At 43.9% G+C, this 23,250-nt stretch overlaps 1 protein-coding gene across 5 annotated transcripts in view; it reads right to left on the reverse strand.

The window, feature by feature from the left end:
- CPNE4 (copine 4) overlaps positions 1 to 23,250 on the reverse strand; it is a 347,198-nt gene that overhangs the window by 1,882 nt on the left and 322,066 nt on the right. For all 5 annotated transcript variants that reach the window (XM_015568113.1, XM_006770195.2, XM_006770197.2 and 2 more), the window contains 4 exons: positions 13,988 to 14,042; positions 9,878 to 9,929; positions 7,430 to 7,563; positions 4,335 to 4,571 (listed from right to left, as the gene is read on the reverse strand). In XM_015568113.1, coding sequence (XP_015423599.1) covers positions 4,335 to 4,571; positions 7,430 to 7,563; positions 9,878 to 9,929; positions 13,988 to 14,042 — 478 coding nt within the window. The remainder of the gene's footprint in view (positions 1 to 4,334; positions 4,572 to 7,429; positions 7,564 to 9,877; positions 9,930 to 13,987; positions 14,043 to 23,250) is intronic.

Below are 23,250 nucleotides of genomic sequence, written 5' to 3' on the forward strand. Positions count from 1 at the left end.
CTAGGGTTTATTATTCTTTTTTTAAAATATATTTTGATTTTTTTTACAGAGAGGAAGGGAGACAGCCAATGTTTCTCTCTCACATTGATGTCTCTCTCTCTTCCTATCCCTCTAAAATCAAATTTAAAAATAATAAGATGATTCTTTACATCTTGGAGATGTTATAGCCTGTTGGACATTTGACATCCATGAATGCTCTTTTATTTTATAAATAACTGCGCAGGGTTGTGTGTTGCTCATGATCCATGTGTATACTGGGGTATATAAAAAGTCATTTCTACCCCTTCTCTCTGGCCACCTCTCGTAGAAAAGCTACAAAGCCAAATACATGATTTCCTAGCCTCCCTTCCATCTAGGGAGGTCCATGTGATCCAACTTCATCTTTGAGACAGAAATTGCTTTCCTGGGGGATGCTGGGAAGCTTTTCTTCTTGGTAAAAGGGGACAGACATGGTTGGCTCTGTGTCCCTTTCCTCTTCCTCTTTGCCCTGAACAGGAATGTGATTCCTGGAGCTATGGCAACCATTTTATCACCAGGGGAATTGCCAAGGGCTGGCCCTGACACTATCACATCACTGAAAAAAACAGATGTCAGCAGCCCCCACTCCCTAACTTCTAGCTACACGAGAAAAATATGTTTGTACTTAATCCAGGGTTCCCCAGCTTTAGCTCTACTGCTGTTTTGGGCCAGATAATCTTTGGGGCACTGTCCTGTGCATCGTAGGATGTTTACCAACATCCCTGGCCTCTACCCACTAGATGTGAATTAGACACTCCACACTGTCACCATTAAAAACGTCTCCAGATATTGCCAAGTGTGCCCCAGGGAATGAGTCACCCTTGGTTAAGAACCATTCATGTAATCCACTGTAAGATGGATTTGCTGTTATTTGGAGACAAAAACTTTTCTAAATAGTGCTGTCAAATAGAACTTGTTACCATGATGGGAAGTCCAATATGGTAGTCACTAGATACACGCAATTAATATTAAACCCTTGAAACGTGGCTCGTGCAACTGAAGAGGTCATTTTAAAATGTTATTTAATTGTAATGATTTAAACGTAAATGCCCACATGTGGCTATTTGCTACTGCGTGGGGCAGCACAGAGATTAAGTGATTCTCCCACGTGTGCTGGTGGGTCTGGTGAGCAAATAGGGGCTGGGGGGCATTAGTTGGTTAGGAAAAGGCCAAGAATGTGAAAGCAGCTGGTATTAACAGCTGTATTTATTAGTCACCTACTCAGAGCAGGCACTGTGCTAAGCTTTAATCTTCCAATGCGCATGTCATTTGGCTCATTGTTCTGATGAAAACCTGTGGCACAGAGGGGTTAAAGGACTTGCCCAGAATCACACAGCTAGGAGCCAGTGCCCTGTCCACTTCAAAGCCCTGAGTTACCATGCAGAGCAGGGCAAGAGAGACGGATCCTGGGTTACGGGCTAATATGAAGTATATCAGTTCCTCACTTTTCATTTTATTTATGGCTTATTGAATTCAGTGTCGTCTGGGTAATGAAATGGTTTTCAAAATCTAATTTGAAATCCATGAAGATAAGGTGGATGATATGCTCCTGGCATTCTGAGCAGCTGGAGACTGTGCAGCACACACGGCGAGTGTGCCACTTTCTCGCCCAATCAGGGCAGGTCCCTCGGCTGATGCCCCTCCACTCCCGGCTTACCAAGGCTCTGTCCTTCCTCATACACCCCGCTCGAGCTGCAGGGATTTCCTCATGGCGACTTCTCTCTGCTCGGAAGTCCCGTAGCAACATTTTAGCCCCTTTCAGTCACCCACAGATGGACCCACAACTTTCTCACCTTGCTGTGGCCCCAGTGCTAGCACATGCCTTGCACACAGTAGGCACTCTGTGAGAGGAGGAAGCTCAGGGTAGAGGCTAGACTAGAACCTAGCCTGGCTCATCTGCATTGTTTCAGCACACGTGTGTGTGTGTGTGTGTGTGTGTGCGTGTGGCAGGGGGAAGGTGGTTTGGGGCAGTGCATGACTCTCCCAGGGAGTAAGTTCTTTGACCCTTCACTCAGGCAGCTATAGGTGGTGGTCAGTGATATGGCTACCCTGTCCTGCTGACCAGATGGAGCAGGACATCACAACCTGGAAGAGCACCCCTCTCCCCACCGTGGGCATCAGGCAGGTAAGTAGCCTCATTGATGACACAGCCGCAGTGCATTCAGCCGGCCCCAGCACATCCTTCAAGAAAAGGACAGCACTCCTCGCTGTCCACGTGCAGACAACCGAGGACACGGTGAGCCTCTTTCATCTGACGAGCGGTTTCGTTTGGAAACCTCCTCCTCGGGCGGGAGGAAGACGGGCTACAGTGGAACGGTCACCCCTCACCATGCTCCCTGCCTGTGAGCCTGGGGGCTGCTACTTGGAACTCCCTCTGCACTCAACTCTGTAGTCAAGGATTGAGCTTTTGCTCCTTTAATGATTCTAATTACACTATAGCCCTCCTTAAGAGCGGCATTAGAATTGTGTGGCGCTGGGTGTCTAAGCTATACCTCATTGTTCAAGGAGCCCTGGAGTGAGCGGTGACCTCCCTACATGGAACTGGCAACTCATGAGATCTGGGGTTCAGTGAAGGCCACTGGGCTTGTCATATACCTGACGCTGGCTTTAACTCCTGTCCCAAGACGGCAGCAGAACACCAGGCAATTTCTGCAAAGCACAGGCCAAAGGCTCTGACACTGGCACTGGGACTTGTCTATGTAAACAACTGTCCATCCATCCTTCACCCCCTATAGTCACCTTGCCCAGTGTAGCTGGGGTCCCAGCGTGGGCTCCAAGTGGGATTCCCAGGTGCCTGGACGTATCCGATAAACCCCTTTGAATGAGGGGTTTTGACTGGAGTAGAAAGGCTTTTCCAAAAAAGCGTTAGGAAGGAAAGCTTAGAGTGGATGGCGTGGAGCTTGTCCCTTCCTCTCTGGGTCCCTAGCTTACTGACCTCAGCCCTGAGGATTGAGGAGCTGCAGTGGAAGCTACAGATGTTTCCAGCAGGGACCCTTGACATGTAGGGATCAGACTTCACTGCAGTGACGGCCCAGGTGATAGAGGGGTCACAGCAGCAGGCACAGGAGGGGATTCTCACAGTTTCCAAGGGGACTATGGAGTTGCTTCAGGGCACTGAGCATTCTGGAGATTCCCTCTTGTGGGGCAGCTCAAGTTCAGTTGCCACCCACTGGGAGGGGTATTGCTGGCCCCACCAGAGGTGGAGAGGGCAAAGCCACAGGGGCTATGGGGGTGGGGATGCTCTGCTCTTGAGTGACTTTCCCTGGGGCAAGGAACAGAAGGTCACAGAGGACTGTCTGTGACAGCCCACATGACCCTCAAGGGCTCCCAGACACAGCTGGGGAGGCTCTGAAGGGTTCTTCAGGGCCACCGCCAGGCTGGAGGGAGCCTTTGCTTGAATTAGAAGTGTCCTGGGTCATTCAGCCCCACAGGTGTAGGCTGCTATTGGAATTTTAAAGATGCCCCTCCTTCCACTGAGTTAACAATGATCCAACAGTTGAAATGCCAAAACATTGTTATTAAGCCCTTTTCGATGTCATACTAGAGCACTGTCTACTGCGTCTGTTTCGGGTCATCAGGGGGAGGTAATGCTGCTTGACATTATTTATTATTGATTATAGCTCAAGCCTGTAAAGCTAGATGTCAACTTGTGGAAAACTGGGAAGATTTCTGTCCAGTGGAGAAGGTAATCCAAAATCTATTTATTTATTTTTAACCCTTTTGGCCATTCCCTAGTTTTGAACCTGCCCTAGCAAACGTACTCCAGCCTTTTCCCCACTGACCATAGTCAACTATGTTATATCCTCCTTTGAGCTACCTTTGTCATCTTACTGGTTCCATCCTTAAGGAGTTAACTAAATTCCTTGGTGCTGCTTACCATACTTATAGAGGATTTAGGTCTCTATCAACTTGAAAATATGCTTTGCCAAGGCAAACACGGGCCTCTGCCAGGGAACAGGGCTCGACAGGCAGAACCCAGGCCGAATTGAAGCTGCCCCTTGCTTCTCTAGCCAGACCCTTGCACAGGGAACACTCTGTCCACCTGTACATGGCACCCCTGACCGAGGTCCTAAGCTATATGGATGGGACAAGTGCCAGTGAAATGTTGGCTGCTATAGCTGGCAAGACTTCTCATCTCTAATTCAAGTTACACTTTTATCTCCAAAGAGCCAAGCTCTCCATCTCCTGTGGGGGAGATGGCCTGGCCTAGGCAGGCAGGGATAGCGGCGTTGCTTCCCTACCAACTGGTGGAAACACGTAAGGAGTGCGTTTGTTTTGGTCCTGCCCTCCCATGGGAAGCCGCGAGATATGCGTACGTGTTTGAAGTTCCTGAAGGGCACGAACTGAACGATGTCTCGAAGGACAGGCTCTCCCTTGGGTGACCTCAGGATCCCGTCGTCGCCGTCCAGCATCTGCATGTCACTGAAGTCAGCGTTGCCCACTCCCACGATGATGACCGACATGGGGAGGTGGGAGGCGTGGACGATGGCCTCCCGGGTGTCGGCCATGTCTGTGATGACGCCGTCGGTCAGAATCAGCAGGATGAAGTATTGCTGCAATGGATCAGACGCCAGGTAACCGGGGACGAGAGAGGTGGGGTGACAAAGACAAGATCAGGTGCCTGCAGGGCATACTGGCTACAGCAACAGCGACAACAGATTCTTTTGAGTGCCAGTGTGTAGACAGTCCTCAAAACCTAAGGGTACGATGAATGGCACTGAAAGGCAGGCACAGTAGTTGTAGGTTAATTCTAATAATCACCTTAGTGACTGTTATGAAGCAGTGTGGTTGACGGAGCAGCAAGGAGGAATTAGGAGGACGGGCATCAAAGCCTCATTTTCTGAGATCCTGGGAAAATCCCTTCACTCCTCTGGGTTTCAGCTTCATCTCTCAGATGAGGGTTGGGACTAGATTGCTTGTAATTGCCTCTTCCGCTTGGAGATATTTAAGTCTAAAGGTGCACTGCCCAAGACAATAGCCATGAGCTCCATGTGACTGCTGAGCCCTTGAAATGTGACTAGAGCAATGGAGGAACTGAATTTTACATTTTAATTTCTTTTAACAAAGATCAAGTATTTGCGATGCTAATTTAGCATCCAAATTAAGATGATCTAAGTGTCAAGTACACACTGGATTTTGAAGGCATAGTGTAAAAAAAGAGTGTAAAATATTTTATTAACAATTTTTTATATGCATGTTAAAATGCGATTATTTTGTGCATTTAAAAATACTTCTGAGAAGGGGGCCCCTGGGCTTCATCAGCTGCTAATGGGGCCCCTGGAACAAAAAAGGTTAAGAACACTTGATCTGAAGGGATTATCAGGATTCTAGAATCTGATCCCGAGTTAATCTAGCCAGAGGTACTAGGCTGCAGACTGTCGGATCAAAGGCCTGATGCAAATTTCCAATAAAGCTACTGTGACAGTTGCTCCCAAAGGCAGGCCAGGGAAATGCTCACGGATGAAAGAGTATAGTCGTCTTTGAATGTATATGAGGTCCTGTTGGAGGGTATTTTTTGTTTTTTAAAATTTCTAGAAGAGTTTCACCAAGTCGAGAAGAAAATCCTACATCCAGACCCTGACACAACTTGCCTATAAGGTTCAAATTTAAGCCCCTTAGCTATCAGTGATAACACGGGGTGCAGGACCACACATTGTTTAAAGAACAGGAGAAACCGCTGGGGAAAAGAACCATGGTTCCTGGACCATAAGGGTCAGTTGTTTGGGGATCTGTGGATTAGACATTCTTGCACCATTTCCTGACCTGTTCTTACAGAGCAGACTACCTGTCCCTGGGGGAGTGAGTGATGGGCAGAACTCATGCTGGCTTATACCAGGCCTCAGTCCAGACCTATGTCAGCCCTGTTCCCTTTTTTCTCTTCTAGTTCCTGGTACCCCAGAGGGGCCGAGATGATTTGTGTTTTCAATATGGGCTCTGGGGTGCCCTGGGGACACCTTGGATGCTCTTGGGGATAAACGGGGAGAAGGACAAAAGTTTGCACCCCATCTCTTAGTCCAGATTTACCAAGAACAATCTGTTTTCTTAAAATCTATTTTACTGGTATATGTTGGGTTTCTGAGTAACATATCATTTGAAGAATTTGAATTTGAAGTTCTGATGAGAAAAAAAATGTTAAAACATAAAATGAAATACTGATCCTATCTAAGACTTATCCTCAAATCTTGTGTCTGTGAGGATTCAAATTTGCTCCAAGGCCTTAGTGGGTTTGGCAAAAATGGAGATACTGTTGATTGACAAGCGTAGTTTCAGAGGGATGCTGGGGAGGAAAGTCTGACTGGTAAAGGTAGAGGAACCAAGGGGAGGGGAGATGAAGACAGAGAGTATAGGCAAATTTCTAAATGAATTTTGCTCTAAAGGGAGGTAAAATAGGGGAAGTAGATAGACTAAAGTGGTGTCAAGGGAAAGATTTTTAACTTAAACAAAAGATATTATAGGATGTGTCATTTGCTAATGAAAATAAGTCTTCAGTAGAAAGGGGAAAAAAACAGGTGAGAGACAGGAGCGAAAGTTGGTAGGTCAATGTCCTTGGATGGTTCAGAGGAGATGGCTCCAGTATGCAAAAGAAGAGGCTGGATTAGATATGAACATGGTCCTCCATCCATTCTACCATGAGGGAAGGCTGAGAACATGAGGCAGCACAAATAGGTTAGCGGAGTTGATGTAAGAAGCTGAGAGAGTAGTATATCACGTTCTCTTTGCAAATGCAATATCTTGGAATCCAGGATAAAATCACAGAGAAAATGTCAGACATCAGCAATGTTCTACTAAATCTGAAAGAAGTCACAAAGCTAAAAAAGAAATATATTGATGTCATTAAAATGATACATAGAGAAGTTATTATGGTAATATACAGGGCTGGGCAAAAGTAGCTTTATAGCTCTGAGTATGAAAAACCTTTGGTTTGCATTTTTTTTAAAGAAAGCCACAAATAGAATACAAAACAAATCTTTGCTATGAGGTTTTGCGTTGTTGTACTTAACCACCAGGGGACAGAAGTATTTATTATTTTGCTTCAGTTTCATCTATACTATGGGTACACTGGGAAGCAAGTTTATTTTGGACAGTTCTTGTTATCTCCCTAAGAACACAATGTGGGTATGCCTGATACTCCAGTGAATAAAGTAAATTCCACTCTTGAGTGTCCCCTCTGTCCAGCTAATGTTGCAGACATGGGAGATGCGCCATCTCTAAGCCTCACAATAACCCAGCAGAGATGGGTATGTTTATCCCCAGTTTTCAGATGAGCAGACTGAGGATAGGAGAAGGTGAAGTCACTTGTCCAAGCTCACACCTGCTGTAATGTATTGTCAGAATGGGATGGGTGCTATGGCCAATATCCAGGTGAGGAAGGGCAATCTCCCATTAGCAGGCAAACTGCCTCTCTCCTTACCGATGCCTCCTTGGTGTTCGTCTCTTCTGATGCTGACTTGGCGACCTTCTGAATGATGGGGGCGATGTTGGTGGGACCATAGAGTTGGAGCTTCGGAAGGCAGCTCTGATAGGCTTCCACAACTCCTTGAATTCCTAAGGTGAAGTTGGCAAAGATCAATAGTTCAGGAGTCTCCTCAAATAAATTTGTAATCAAACACACACATAGATAAAGCATTAAATTCGCCAAATGTCCTCCTAACATCACATTTATGTTCTTAAGATAAAAAATACCACACTGTTGCCTCCACTCCCACTGAAATAATTCTCTTTAAAGGCTTAATTAAAAAGCAATCCTTTCCATCAACCTTTCCCTAATATCCTACTTTACACATAAGATTTTATTAGATTCTCATAGTGTAATGAAATAGATGTTATGCCCATTTTACAGGTGAAGAAACTGAGGCTTAGAGAGGTTACATGATCGATCCCAGGTCACACAGCAAATGAATTACAGACTCAGGATTGAAAATAGGTCTGCCTGGCTCTGAGGGCTGTGCTCTCAGCCATTAGGCAGGTCAGCTTTAAGACCTCTCCAGTTTTTACAATACCTTGTTGACTCTGCTGTAGTATATACCACCCTATTCCACTTATAGGAGTCACGTGTGACCATCATTCCAGATATTAAAGTCCTTGGGGACAGGTATTGTGACTCAATCCCTCAAAGATCTTGAGGCAGGTCAGGCACAGCAAGTGTGTGATGAATGAGCAAAACAGCTGACAGTGTTGTCTGCTGGGGACTGTAGTACAGATGAATGACATTCATCATTATGGCCAACCTCTCACTTAAAGGGGGTTTCCATCCTGAGCCCACGTGACCCAAGGAAATAGTAAAGGGTGAGACTCTGCTGGAAGGAACAGTCCCGATAGTGTAGCTTCTCCTAGCATTTTAGGAGTCTTGCCTGAACATTTAATGTTATGCCCACGATCCCACAAGAGTCCCATTACTAATGAATTGTATTCAAACGGCTCCTCTTGGTGTCTGCGCCTGTCTTAGCTCTTGCCCATATCCCTTTCTATCCTAAAACAGCACACTGGTCCTGTTTTTGGCCAGAGGGATCCACAGAAGCCCCTCCTGAAATGGGGTTCCACATCCACCATGCATGCAAACCAGATCTGGGATGTTCTGGATGAGCAAGTTCTGTGTTCTGCCCTTAGACCCATGCTTCCAACCGACTGAAAATGCTGCATCCTCTCTGCCCTGCCCCAGAGCCGGTCCTTCTAAAGACAAACATCATATCATTTTGCAGCTTGGTTGTGAAGTCAGGTGACATTCAACAGACACTCTTTATCTATTTTGACTCTTGAGTTTTTGCCCAAGATAAGCACGTTGGATTTCTCTTTAAAAAGTAACAGGCAGATAAATTCTGAGAGTATGAAATAGGCAAATGCTGGGCATGTATTTTGTTCTGCTTTGGTGAAAAACCATTCTTATAGTTTAAGAATGGGGGCAGTTAGGGATGAGTGGACTCTAAACCATAATAAATTTAGGGTGAAGGATCACGAGAGGGAATAATGGCAGAACGGAGACTGGGTCTCAGAGGTTACTATGTGCACACCCAATGACATTGATGTCACATTCTTAGACAGGAAGTGCCGAATTGGTGAAAGAAATTGCTGGATGCTCCACACACCTCACTGGATCTGAATGAACCCTGGTTCAGCCCCTTTCCTCCATGACAAGAAGGAGAGAGATATGGACATTTCTACCCATTTCACTATAAAAAATATCTTATAAGTTTCATAGCAACTGGTGAACTTATCTCTATTTGTGATTTAGGAAGCAGGAAAAATAATTTTAGGGTAAAATTTATCATAATAGTTGTCATCATCATTTCATCATCATTACTTTGCAAGAATTGTGTTGGAGAAATTCTAGCTGGAAATAGTGGAACATGGACCAAAGCCTTTGAGAAGGCTATTTCTGGCACAAAACCATGAAGCTGCTTGTTGGAAGTCACTGCGGCCATATCCTTTACCAACATGCTGAAGGTGTCAAATGATTTTCATGTCCTCCCCTGATCCCCTACTTATACCCTCACAGAGAGGAAGTTGTGGGAAAGAAATACTTGAGGAAAAGTTGGAGACCAGAGCGAGGGGTATCATCACGGCCCATCAAGTGAATTTCCCCCCGTGTTTTTTGGCGAGAGGAATCCAGAATGGGGATCAACATTGTTACTGTAAACTCAAGACCTCTTCTTCATCCTGTCTTTTCCAGCTCTTAGTTTTCTGCTGTCATTATGGCTCTCTGTTGCCTTTAGAGAAGCATGGTCTATTTGGATCCAGAAGGCCTACTCCTCTGCTGTGGCCAATGATCACTGACAGACTGCATCGGAGGAGAGAGACTAACATGGGAAACGTGCAAACAAAAGAGCTGGGAGACCCCGGCTTCCTTCACCTGGTAACTTACCTGCACATTCTGGGTTGTCTTCATTAAAGTTGATTGCGAAGTCATGAGAGACCTAGACGCCAATTAAAATTATAAAAAGGAAGGAAGGAGAATTACAACTTTAATCCAGGAAGGAGGCACAGGGTGGAAGAGTCTGCAAACAAATGCTCATTCCATTCATTAGGTGTCAAGCCGCAGGAACCATTTTAAGGCTTCACAGAGACAGTCTGAGATGGAGGGTGAATTCTAAGCTCCCCGTGGAGCTGAGGTGACAGGAAATTTTTCTAGAATCAGATAAATGCTGGCAGGAGGGGAGAATAATGTATATAAAAAATGCCAAGATAAGAGTTCAGAAAAAAAATGTAATCCCAGAAACAACTGGCCATAGACTCGGGGCTTAGATTGGGCTGAGCTCTGCTTGGACCCAGTGATCTAAAAAAAAGGTACCTTGTCACCCCGTTTGCTCAAAGTGGTGATGGTTATAATAGCTCCCGCTAAGCTGTTGACATTTAAAACTCATTCTAACATACTATGCAGAGCTATAGGACAGGAGGATTTGCCCATATATGCAGGTAAAAGAGACTCTACTTTTAGAAAAGTGATACAATCACGATATCTTGTAATATTCCAACACAGATTCCTCTACCTGCCAGGACCTATCACAAGGTGACATGTTCACTTCTTTCTTTCTAAAATCTGGTTAAACAGGAGGGCTGTCCTGGCACCTGGACATTATGGGATCATTTGGGATTTTACAGAGACTCCCATTTCAAATGTTATTTCCAAGCCCTGGCTCCCTTGGGGGCTAGAAAATGGTCATTAGTTATTGTGTTAAAAGACCCCTCTTCTCTTTGTGGGAGGTCAGAGCCGATGCTGTTGGTGCCTGGCCCACATTCCCCTGCCCTTGGCCCGCCCAGGCAAGTCAGCTGACTTCCTTCCATTTTACTGGCTTTATTTACCTCAAGTTTTCTCCGGTCTCCAGAGCCTGCTTTTTAAAAATTTAATATATTTTTATTGATTTCAGAGAGGAAGGGAGAGGAAGAGGGAGTTAGGAACATCAATGATGAGAGAGAATCACTGATTGGCTGCCTCCTGCACACCCCCCACTGGAGATCAAGCCTGAAACCCAGGCATGTGCTCTGACCGGGAATTGAACCGCGACCTCCTGGTTCATAGGTAGACAGACACTCAACCACTGAGCCACACCAGCTGGGCTCCAGAGCCTGCTTTTGGCAGACTAAAGGTGTTGAGAATTAATGTCGCTCATGAGCAGCCCTTCCTTAGTGGCTGACAGGACTTGGTGTATCAGTACCCAGCCCACCTATCCTTGGGGTCTGTGTGTGTTCCACAGTGTCTTCAGGGTCCCCAGCAAGATTCAGCTCCACTGCCCACAGAGCTAACTGACTTGTTAGGATTCCCTATGTCCACTTCCTCTCACTTCCTCATTCTCTATTGAGGTTTCCTCCACCTCTCAAATAATTGCATCCCAATCCTCCTGTCTTAAGGTCTATTCTAGGGAGAGTATAGGCAAGCTCTGAGGTTTTTCCCAAAGAAGCAAATCTCAGTGACCTTATAAACTTGCTTGGGGCAACCAGCTGCTGAGACCATCAGTGTCTGTCTGGGGCAGAGGGAAAATTAGGCCTGGAGCAGAGTGAGGAGATGTGAGGGAAGCCTGTTAGGACAACAGGAGGAATAAGCTGGCTGAAGGCATGGTGAGCATAAGGACTTCAAGGAACATCAAAAAGGATAAGTTACACCAGGAGCAGGACCAGGCAGATGTCATGGATGAGAAAAGGAAGGCCTGGAACAAGGTGTTCTCAGCCCTACTGGGCCACCTGAGACCAGAAGACTACCAGGTGGGAATGTGGTGGGGGATGCTCCAGCATCTCTTGGTATTAGGACTGATGGTTGTTGATGTGCATTCCAGTCTCGAGGTGCAACAGTCCAACACCCACCTGACTACATTCCGGAGCTGATATCCGACCTGAAGGGGACTGTAGCTCTTCAGCTCTGCCCAATTCTGGTTGTATAATCTCTCTCTCTTTTTTAAAATTTAAATTCTTTATTGTTTAAAGTATTACATAAGTCTCCTTCCTCCCCTCCCGATACTAGAGGCCCGGTGCATGAATTCGTGCATAGGTGGGGTCCCTAGGCCTGGCAAATCAGGGCTGGGCCAATTGGGGCCTGCTGGCCGGGGGAAGGAACAAGGAGCAGGAGGTTGGCCAAGGCCCCAAGGAGAGAGCTGGCCCTGGATCCCTGGGACCCACTGCCACCCACTTCCAGTTCCCCATCCCAGCCAGGGGCCCGAAGGCCCTGGTGGGGTCAGAAGAGGAGGCAATGGTCACCGGGTTGGGCACGGAAGGAATGGACACTGGATGCCGACACGGCCGGCCATGGGAGGTTGGCTGTGGGAGTGCACTGACCACCAGGGGGCAGCTCCTGCATTGAGTGTCTGCCCCCTGGTGGTCAGTGAGGGTTATAGTTACTGGTTGACTGGTCGTTCTAGTCATTCAGTAGTAAAGGTCGCTTAGGCTTTATATATAGATAGATAGATAGATATGCATAACCCATGAACACGAAAAATAGGGTGGTAAAGGCCTGGGGCAGGGGGTAGGGGGCAGGGGTGGGCTAGAAGGAGTCAATAGAGGAAAAACGGGGACATACGTAATACTTTCAACAATAAAAATTTAAAAATTAAAAAAAAAATTTGTATGTCAACTATCATACATTTGTGGCCCAAATAATGTCTACAGGCCACCAGTCGACAACTCCTATTCTGTATTCTTCCTCCCCATGTGCTCTATTTTCAACAAATGCTTCTAGAATTCTGTAGGCATGCCCAGCAGGGAGGCCAGGGGGGAATACAAGGCAGACAAGGAGGACAGGTCAGGGGACATGCCATTCCATCTACTGTTCTCTCAGCAGTCACAGGGAGAGGGATTCTCTCTTTCAAAAAGGGCACAGAAGGGGAAGGGCCTTGGTCTGACAGCTCTGGTGTGGGAGTAAATGTTGCCATCTGACTCTTGCCATGCAACTCAGATACAGCCAGTAAAAGAGAAGTTGTGATTAGACAGTGTTGCCTGCACTTAACTTGGACCTCAGAGGCCTGAATGAGGCTGGGGTAGGAACCCTGCTGCCCCTCCAAGGCCCTCCCACCTGGGGAGTGAGTTCTCTGTAGAATGTCCCACAGGAGCATCTGGTATACCACAATAGGGTGCATATCTCTCTTTGCACAATCTTTGCCTTCTCTGAGTCATGGAAATAAGTATTAAAACCAAATTAGTTTGATGATTGTGGGGGTTAGGGTTGGGGGTGGAAGAGGGTATAGGGGGGATAAATGATGATGGGAAAAATAAAATAAAGAGGAAAACAAAAGAAAACATATCCTAAAAACAACAACAAAACCAAATAGGATTCCAATGCCCTCATAGGAAGCTTTTAGTTTCTCAATTTTCTAAGCCAGAGTGGTTCTATCTTAGGACTTTTCTGTGTCTCTTACACAAGACTGGTGCTCAGAGAGCTGGGATGAGGGGGTCTGTGGACTTCATTGTCATGGACTGCCTCAGTTGGTATTATCAATAGGATCTTCCTCTAGAGTAGCTGTTCTCAACCTGTGGGTCGCGACCCCTTTGGGGGTCAAACGACCCTTTCACAGGGGTCTCCTAAGACCATCGGAAAACACATATATAATTATATGTTGTTTTTGTGATAAATCACTATGCTTTAATTACGTTCAATTTGTAACAATGAAATTGGGGGTCACCACAACATGAGGAACTGTACTAAAGGGTCGCGGCATTAGGAAGGTTGAGAACCACTGCTCTAGAGAATAGCTGAATAGATATGTTTTGAGCCACCGAAGATCAACGTCCTGAGTGTTTTCTCCATACCTGTAGGAAGCTAAGCAATAAATACTTTTATTTGGACCGCTGAGAGGAACAATCAGAATACCAGGAGATTGGGTTTTATCAAAAGACAGGGTCTGAGGACCTAATCTCATGGGTTCTGAAGACCATTTCTGAGTCTTTGGGCCCTAGTTACATAATTACATCGAGGGCCAAAGGACAGAGACTCCTGGGAAGGAAACTCAAATTATCCTTTGGCGACAGCAAAGCATCTCTACTCACTCACCGTGTACTCTGGGGGTATCCTGGCACCAAATCCAAAGGCTGGGAACATTTTGTCACTGAAATAAAGAAAAGAAGTTGCTTTATTTATCATCTAATGAGGAAGAAAAACATGAACCTGCATCACCTCATCCGGGATGTGGCTATGCCAGGTGCTGACTCATGCTTCTTGATTATGTGTGGTGATAGGCAATAGCTTGGATAATTAAAATCAAGGAATCATCCTCAGAGTTCATTCCTGCCATTAGTCTGCAACTTCTTCCTTACTTTTTGCTAGATTTGATACCGAGGAGTGAAGTGGCCCCAGGATTTCCGTCCCTCTCCTCCCCCAGTATTCTGTCTCCTTTGAAAAGATCATGAACGAGGTGACTCCTATGGTTGACTGCTAGATATATGCTATCTTTTTAAATCGTTTCAGGGAGAGATTATTATTCCAGTGGGGAAATGCCTTGGGAAGTGAAATCCAAGATCATGCTGCTAGTTAGAGCCAGGGTTCAAATTCAGACAAGCCTGAATCCACAGGGCTATTAAAAAGCTTGACAGAACTTGGTTTCATCTACAGAACTCATTCTATCCACTTCTTTATCTCATACAAGCAGCAATAAATTGTTTACATGTCTTTTCTTGTCTCCTGAATTCAAAGGAATGCTGTTTTTTTTTTGTATTCATATCTTTATATTTCTACTGCCTCCCTCCCTCAAATTGCCCCTTGTTCCTACCTTCAGGATAATACTTGTCATAGATTGTGTGCTCAATAAATATTTAATGATGAGATAGTGCATGAATTGAATCATTAAGATGTGGCCATATAAAGAAGAAAATATTCTTGCTAAAACCTGAGTCACGTATATGTCTTTTGGCTTGGTTTCTCTTATACAATTTGAAATTTCTCCCAATTTATTCATTTGTGTATGTGATATCTTAACTCTTAACTATGCTAGGCAATGCATGTACTTATTTAATTTTTAAGCAACCCCTGAAGTTTCACCTACTTAATATTCCCATTTTACAGATGAATAAACTGAGTCTCAGAAAGACTAAGAAAGTCTCAGAAACCCTAAGGTGCTTCCCAGGGAGGATTGTGTGATTCCAAAACCCATACTTTTTCTACTATGCCATTATAATGTAATGGTTATATACAGCATTAAATATGATTTCCTTCTGTCACTTCTAGCAACAAGCCCATCTTCCCCCACCAGATAACAAATAAGATTATCCTTCAGCAAATTTGTGCTGTCAGAGGATTGTTGCAATAGGGGCTCTGGCTTATTGCTCTTGTCAGAGGGCGTGTCCTCCTCCTGCCATTTCCCTCGTACTTTCTCTGCCATTAAAAAACAATTCCCTCTTGTCTGAGTTCCTTGTAGTTGACAAGAAAAGAAAATCCAGGGTAGTTCTCAGTGTCCCTGAGCACCTCTGTAAGCAAAAGGGACCCTCCTAGCCCCTGAGGCTGATGGAGAAGTCAGATTCTCACCCATCCCCTACCTGTCTGATTTAAAGATAATTAGCAGCCAATAATGGCTTTGATAAAACTTTACCAAAACACAGCCAGTTTGATCAAATTTCAGGATGCAAGGAAGCCAGAATTCTTTGAAATCGAAGTCTAAATTCTCTGGAAAATCACCAGCTCCTCTTTTTTCCTCACTGTTGTGTAGATATGAGCTTTGTGGGACATTGCATCTAGTGTGTATTAGAAAAGGTATTAATGCGGATAAATGAAAATTCACAACAGCTTATAAAGGATTAGCCACAGCTTTGAGAAAAAAAAAATACTTCTGGTCCTTGGAAATACTTGGCTTCAGCAATTCGTCCTTACCCTCAACAAGGGCGAGGAGGTGTGGGAAGGAATGTGTCTGGGAATTTCAGAGGTATTTTCTAGGTAAGTCTGGAAGAAAGCTTTCCTGGAGGGAGGATGTATCCTGGTTCTTCAAACTCCCAAAAGGTTCAGAGTCAAAACAGAGACACCTAGAGGGCACCACACCCTTTATTTTCTTCTCTAACGAGTTTAGGAGAGGTGTGACCCAATATTCCATCCATTTCTTTTCCATTTGTTTTTGCATTGATTTTTAGAGAAAGTAGAAGGGATGGGGAGAGATAGAGAGAGAGAAACAATGGTGTGAGATATAAGAGAGACACATTGATTGGACAGGGCTGGGGATTAAGACTACAACCGAGGTACATATCCTTGACTGGAATTGAACCTGCAACCCTTCACTCCATGGGCTGACACTCTATCCACCGAGCCAAACCGGCCAGGACTTCCACCCATTTCTAATCACTAAACCAGTGTTCTAGCCTTAATGACATTCCTTTTTTTTTAAAAAATATATTTTATTGATTTTTTACAGAGAGGAAGGGAGAGAGATAGAGAGTTAGAAACATCGCTGGGAGAGAAACATTGATCAGCTGCCTCCTGCACACTCCCCACTGGGGATGTGCCCGCAACCCAGGTACATGCCCTTGACCGGAATCGAACCTGGGACCCCCCAGTCCGCAGGCCGACGCTCTATCCACTGAGCCAAACCGGTTTCGGCAATGACATTCCTTTATACCTTCTAAGCCACCCAGGGGAATGTGAAGTTTGCTGAGCATGATGTACTGTTGTTATGTAACTGAGTGAAGAGTGGGGAGGTAGAAAAAAATGCCTCGCCTACAAGAGAAATAATTAATGAGCCAGGAGGACAACAATTCTCTGAAGTTAGCCATCACAAAGACTCTAGCTAATAAACACACTAAAGGAAAAATTTCAAGCCTACGCACAATGGATCCGAACATTGCTCTTCCAGATTAAAAGCAAAAACTTGGCATAGAGGAGTCTTATGTAAGAGGCAAGGGAAGGCAAGTTGCGCACATAAGTGAGCATCAGCAGGGCCAGCACGTCAGAGAACTTGAGCCCTCGCTGGTGTGGCTCAGTAGGTTAGGCGTCGCCCTGTGCATCAGGGGGTTGAAGGTTTGATTCCAGGTTGATGTTTCTCTCTCTCTAAAAAATCAATTTTTAAAATCTTAAAGAAAAAGAACTCGAGATTGGATCCACTCAGTATCGAGTGAAGGGGGCCATTTAGCAACTATTGGGAAAATGATTGGTGAAACCTGACAATATGGAAAATTCAGGGGCATAGCACCACATTGGTAAAGGCAATAGTTCTTACTATTGGGATAAAATAGTACAAAATGCACTAAAAGAGTCTGTGGTCTGCAATGCTAGTGAGCCTGCTGTCCTGAACTTCCTAGGGCAGTGGTTCTCAACCTGTGGGTCGCGACCCCTTTGGGGGTCAAACGGCCCTTTCACAGGGATTGCCTAAGACCCTCCGAAAACACATATGTAATTACATATTGTTTTTGTGATTAATCACTATGCTTTAATTATGTTCAATTTGTAACAATGAAATTGGGGGTCACCACAATATGAGGAACTGTATTAAAGGGTCGCAGCATTAGGAAGGTTGAGAACCACTGTCCTAGGGAATGGTCATGGTCTCTAGATGTAAGATTCATTCTCAACCACCATTTTCACCTTCCCTGTTAGGAAGGGTTTGAGATAAAGGAAGAGGTTAATAAAAATAAGGAGAAATTAGTGCAAGAGAAAATGGAGATGAACTCAGAGCAAATGGCATTACAGAACACCTAGACATTTAATAAAACAGTGGTTTTAAAACTGGGGTACATGGGAAGGTGGAAATGCAAAGTCCTACTGTGGATATGAGAGTATTTTTTTTTTTCCTTTTAAGGAAATCAGTGTTCAGTTTCTCAACTTCCCTATGTATTCTTTGCTGAAATTATCTTCTGGGAAAACCTGTGATGGAAAGACCTATTCTCTACTCCCACCTTCCCTTTCACAATTACCCTTCTCCTTCACCCATTCTGAATCTTAACCACCACGGTGCCTTGTTCCAGCACTGTGGTGATTAAGATTCAGAATGTAAAAACCTCTACAGCAGCGGTTCTCAACCTGTGGGTCGTGACCCCTGAAAATACATCCTGCCTATCAGATATTTACATTACTATTCATAACAGTAGCAAATTACAGTTATGAAGTAGCAACGAAAATAATTTTATGGTTGGGGGTCACCACAACATGAGAAACTGTATTAAAGGGTCGCGGCATTAGGAAGGTTGAGAACCACTGATCTACAGGAACAATTCTAAATGAAAATGATTCACTAGGAAACAAATCCTTTTGCAAGTCAGGTAGTTGCCAATTTTTGCTTTAAAAAATTGTAAGAGGTGCTGATGTCAGATGGTAGGTGGTTAAAAATATATTTTGCTAACAGAACATTATATGATTTTTGATATATAACTTAGAATTGAATAGTACTTCTAGTAAAACTCTTTCCATTACCACATACTTATTTATAAGAACAAGTTTCTTTAGCATTCACATCAATAAAACAAAATTTGGATTAAAATTGACACTAGATTTTCCCATTCTAGTAATAGTTGGTATTCATCTACAGATTAGTAAACTAATGAAAAAAACCCAATCTGTTTCATTAAGAGTTTTTATAGGCAATACTTAGATATTAAAATTTGTAACATATTTATGTTCTTTTGATGAATTGTGTACTAATAATGATTATAGTAAAAACTCAACTAGAAGATGTTTTTAAATATTTTGAATATTTTCATCACAGGAAATTTAAAAATTTATATTCATATATTTACGATAGAAATGCATGATATAGTGATCAATAAAAGAATTTCAAAACAAAATTTGGGGAACATTATGATGAAATCCTGTGGGGGAAGAAATGGAAATATGAGTTCACGAGAAAGAAAGAACAAGGTTCTCAACTCAAAATGGAAAGCTTGTTCATGCATTTTAAAATGGATGACGGTGGGTATCAAATAGCTATGGCATTAGATTCTCCTGGACGCATTCACAAAGTTATATAAGAATTTTGTTTTAAATGTCCATATTTATAATACACTAGAATTTTCATTCTTTGTCGCTATTTAAACTCATGGTGGAAAACATTAGATTTCAATGTAAAAATGTGTGAAGGTTATGTATTTTTATAAAATTCTTTTTTAGGGGTGAGTGTGTGTGCACATACAAGCCAATTTTTTAAAGGTCATTGGTCCAAAATTACCTTTATATTTGACACACTAGTTCTTTTCCCTGTTGTGTATGGTTTATTTTTAAAAAATAAATTAAGAGTAGTTAAGATAATAGCCTCTATTATTTATTGAATATTTACAACAGGCTAGCTACTTAATTTTATTCTTTTTGCTAAATAAATTTATTTTTCAAAATCTTATTTTCCAATTAGAGTTGACATTTGATATTTTTTTATACTAGTTTCAGGTGTACAGCATAGTGGTTAGACAATTGTATAACGTATGATCCCCATGATAATTCAAGTACTCACCTAGTACCATATATAGTTATTTCAATATCATTGACTATATTTCCTATGCAGAACTTCACATCTCTGTGCTAGCTAATGACTTAATATCTAATCCTTACAACTGCTCTGAAAGGGAAGTTAGATAAATCTTCAATTTGCAATCAAGGAAACCAAGGCCTGGGGAATGTCAACCTACGGAGAATAGAGGCAGCAGAGCTGGGGTCTGAGCCCAGGTCCACCTGTCACCAGGACCCAATGCTCTTTCTATCACTTCTATTGACTACCCTTCCCGGGAAGCTTGGTCTGGTCTAATGGCTCAGAATAACAAGAGTAAGTTCATCCATGTTCTAAAAGCAACAAAGGACAGAATTAGCAGAATTCACCGCCATCCCCAGGAGGCCCTCCTTGACCACCTTCCCACAGAAGAAAGAGCTAACCCCCCCCTCCTCACGCAGTCCCCATTCTAACAAGGGACAACGCTGCTCTGGCCACGCTGGACTAGGATTTATTTACATGCCTTTCTCTCCCATGAGATTGTGAACCACTTGGGGGAAAACTGTTCTTTCATTCATTTCTGTCTGGCTTTATGGCCCCACATGAGGTGCCTGCACCTAGAAGGTCCTGCACAGGCTCTTAGCCATTCCAGTGGACCCATCTCTCCTGACCGAACTCTGGGTCTCAACTCTGGATACCCGTTAGAATGAAAACTCCTGATTCCCCAGGATGCACGCCAGCCTAACTAAACCAGAGTCTCTAGGCCGGAGTCAAGGCATCAGCATATTTTAAAACTCCCCGAGTGGTCCCAGCGTGCGGCCATGGTTGAGAAGCACTGACTGGAGTTGGTAGGATGGAAAAGGTATCACTATGGTCTTAATCTGCCTTCTGATTTTTATCCCTGTCCTCCACACTCCAAACCCGCTCAGATTGGCTTTTAGTTCTAACCTTGCCTCCTTGTACTGCACCCAGCACATCGTGGAAGAAGCCTGCTGCCTCGATTTCTGATGTCCTTGTCTCATTCTGGGGCGGCCACATCTATAACATGGCAGTCTGTACTTCCAAGCAATGCATTCAGTGCCTATATTCTCTTGATGGCAGATAGACCAGCCTTCTTAATAGAGGATATTGCAGGGGTCAAAGGCACATCTCAATGAGTCCAGGGGTGGATATTATCTTGGCCTTGAGCAGTTGGAGGAGACCAGGTTGTTGACAGGAACTGGGCAAGTGCTACAACCAGCTGGGAATATATGAGCTGTGCGTGTGTGCATGCATGTGCGCGTGCGTGTGCACTTGTGCACATGTGTGAATGTGTACAAGTGCATATGTGTACAGGTGTGTGTGTGTGCCTGTGTACATCTACGTACATGTACACGTGTGTGCCTATGTGTGCTTGTGTTTGTGGTGTCACCTAGGAGAGAATGAATGGTGGTGTCTTCCAGGGGCGCAGACACAGAATAGGCTGGAAGGATTGCCTTCTGGGTTTGAGGACCAGACATCTGGAAGGAGCTGTCCCTCAAGGCCACCCCGAGAAGAGCTTCTGCAATTCTCTGGAGCTGTTCTACTTCACGGATCACCTCGTAAGGACCTGTTAGCAATGACTGTACAAGACAGAAAGAAACCCCTTGGCTGTCAGAGGCTGGGAGGAATTTCTAAGGCTCCTGGGGATTAAAAACCTCTGTGTCACTGCAGGAGGGGGAACAGTGCCTTCTGTCAGTTTTTGTGCAAGTGTTTCTTTTTGAGCATCAACCCCACTGACTTTGATGTGAGAAAAAAATAATTCCAAAGCCCAGACTTGAAATTCCCTGACTCTGCCTGTCTCCTGCCTATCCGCCCACACAAAGGAGAAACTGCGGGCACTTGTCAGTTTTCAAGGGAGCAGCTTGCTTTACACAGTCTGCAGGAGTCTTTGCAAAGAGTGCCCAGGCTTTTCAATCCTCCTTTTCTTCCTTAGGCGTTTGTTCATTTTTAGGCTGAGATGACACATACATATGCATATATATGTGATCCACTGAACCAATTTTCTTGGCCAGTTGGGGCCCATAACTTTAGTATTATCCTATTAAGGTGTTAAAAAGAATCACGATTTTTCACATAACCCCTAAGGTGTCAGATCTTATTTTTGTTCTGAATCTGTTATTTTGAAGGAATGCAAAATGCTCCCCAGACTCTGTCTGGCTCACATTATAAAGGGATAACAGCTCTAAAAGGTGTTCGGGTCACTCCAATTAGATTCTCCACATCTGGCCTGCCAGGCGATCGAGGAAACAGAGAGGTTTAAGATCTTGTTCCAGATCACCCAGCAAGACTGCCAGGAGCCACCGTGAGGGTGCTGGCCGGCGGCATCTGACTTTCAGACAACCCACCAGCCTTCTCTTTGGAATTCATTTTCACACAACCTTCTCCCCTACCGAGTCAGAGTCAGCTCTATTATTAAGCACATGTTGTTTGACACATGTACCAAGTGCATTTATCTACTTTATTTCTTTTATAAGCATTTCAAGAATTTAAAAGTTATTAAGATTCCTGAAGATATTTCCTCCCTTTCTCCTTATCTTTTATGTACATATTATTATCCTAGATTATTTGTGTGTGTGCTGGGAGAAAGTGACAGAGAGAGACAGAAAGAAGGGTGAGAATTACTGTTTTGGTGTGCTGACTGTTTAGGAAGTTTCTGACAATGGAGATGCAACTTGTCAGTCTTTTCTTTCTTCCTTTCTTTTTGGTAGAAATCTCCATATGCTATGAATCTCTTTAGGGATCCTCCCTGTATTTGGGTCTATGGAAATGAGAGCTGAAAATCAAGTTATCTTCACATTCACTAGCTCAAGATTAACTATAAAAAATATCACTTCAATAAGGTCATATAAATGCTGTTGCTCTCTGTTCTAAATGTTTAGGAGGGCAAGTGTCAGCAAGAGCCCATGTATTTAAAGCTCTTTTTATTTACTTTTTAAAAATTGATTTCAGAGACAGGAAGGGAGAGATAGAAACAGCAATGATGAGAGGGAATCATGCCCCCTACTGAGGATCGAGCCTGCAACCTGGGCATGTGTCCTAACTGGGAATCGAGTGCCACTGAACAACACTGGCTGGGCTGTTTAAAGCTCTTTGATTTTATTGGACTCTCCATTCATTCCCAAACTCCCCTCAGGCCCATCTGAGTGGGCAATGATCCTGCCAAATCCAGAGACTCGCCTGCAGGAAGGACACTGGTGGGACCTGTCCCATTACCTGTCCTATTGGTTTTTGGCTTGTGCCATTTTCTACGGTGCCTGCGCTCATCGTTTTTTTTTTTAAAACATGGTTATCGTTAATTATGAGACTAGACAGAACAGAAATCATGCTGCCCCCTAAATTTTCTCTGAAATTGGAGGATAGGATTGCTTTCATTATTTTCCTGGCTTAAAGGGTCATTTAGTTGCTGCTCCTTATTAACTAGGTTTGTTTTATAATCACAACAGGGAGTCACCGGGGATTTACCCATATTTATATTTACATTGGTTCTACTTCAAAAAGCTTTCTTGAACAAACACATGGACAACTTAATCTCAACCTGAAAATGCTGGAAATGCAGAATAAATGCAATTTAATGTAATTTATGTAAATAACTTCTTATAGGGAAGTATCTTAGTGGGAAAGGTCAGTATTTACCATCAAGTAAAAATAAATATAATATTCATCTGATCTCAAAATAATGTTTCCTACAACACACACACACACACACACACACTTGATCAGCACATATAGGTGTACGTGGGTAGACGCATACCCTCTGCTAAAGTTACCAATATCTGTAGAGGCCAGTGAAATACAATGATTGTGTGGTTAAGCTATGGAGTGAGATAACTCTGGGTTCAAGTCCCGCCTCTGGCTGTGGGACAATTTCCCTTTTCTGTTAAGTAATACCTACTACATCGGGGCTAAT

Source organism: Myotis davidii, unplaced genomic scaffold (assembly GCF_000327345.1).
Source record: "Myotis davidii unplaced genomic scaffold, ASM32734v1 scaffold962, whole genome shotgun sequence".
Classification (NCBI taxonomy): Eukaryota; Metazoa; Chordata; class Mammalia; order Chiroptera; family Vespertilionidae; genus Myotis; species Myotis davidii.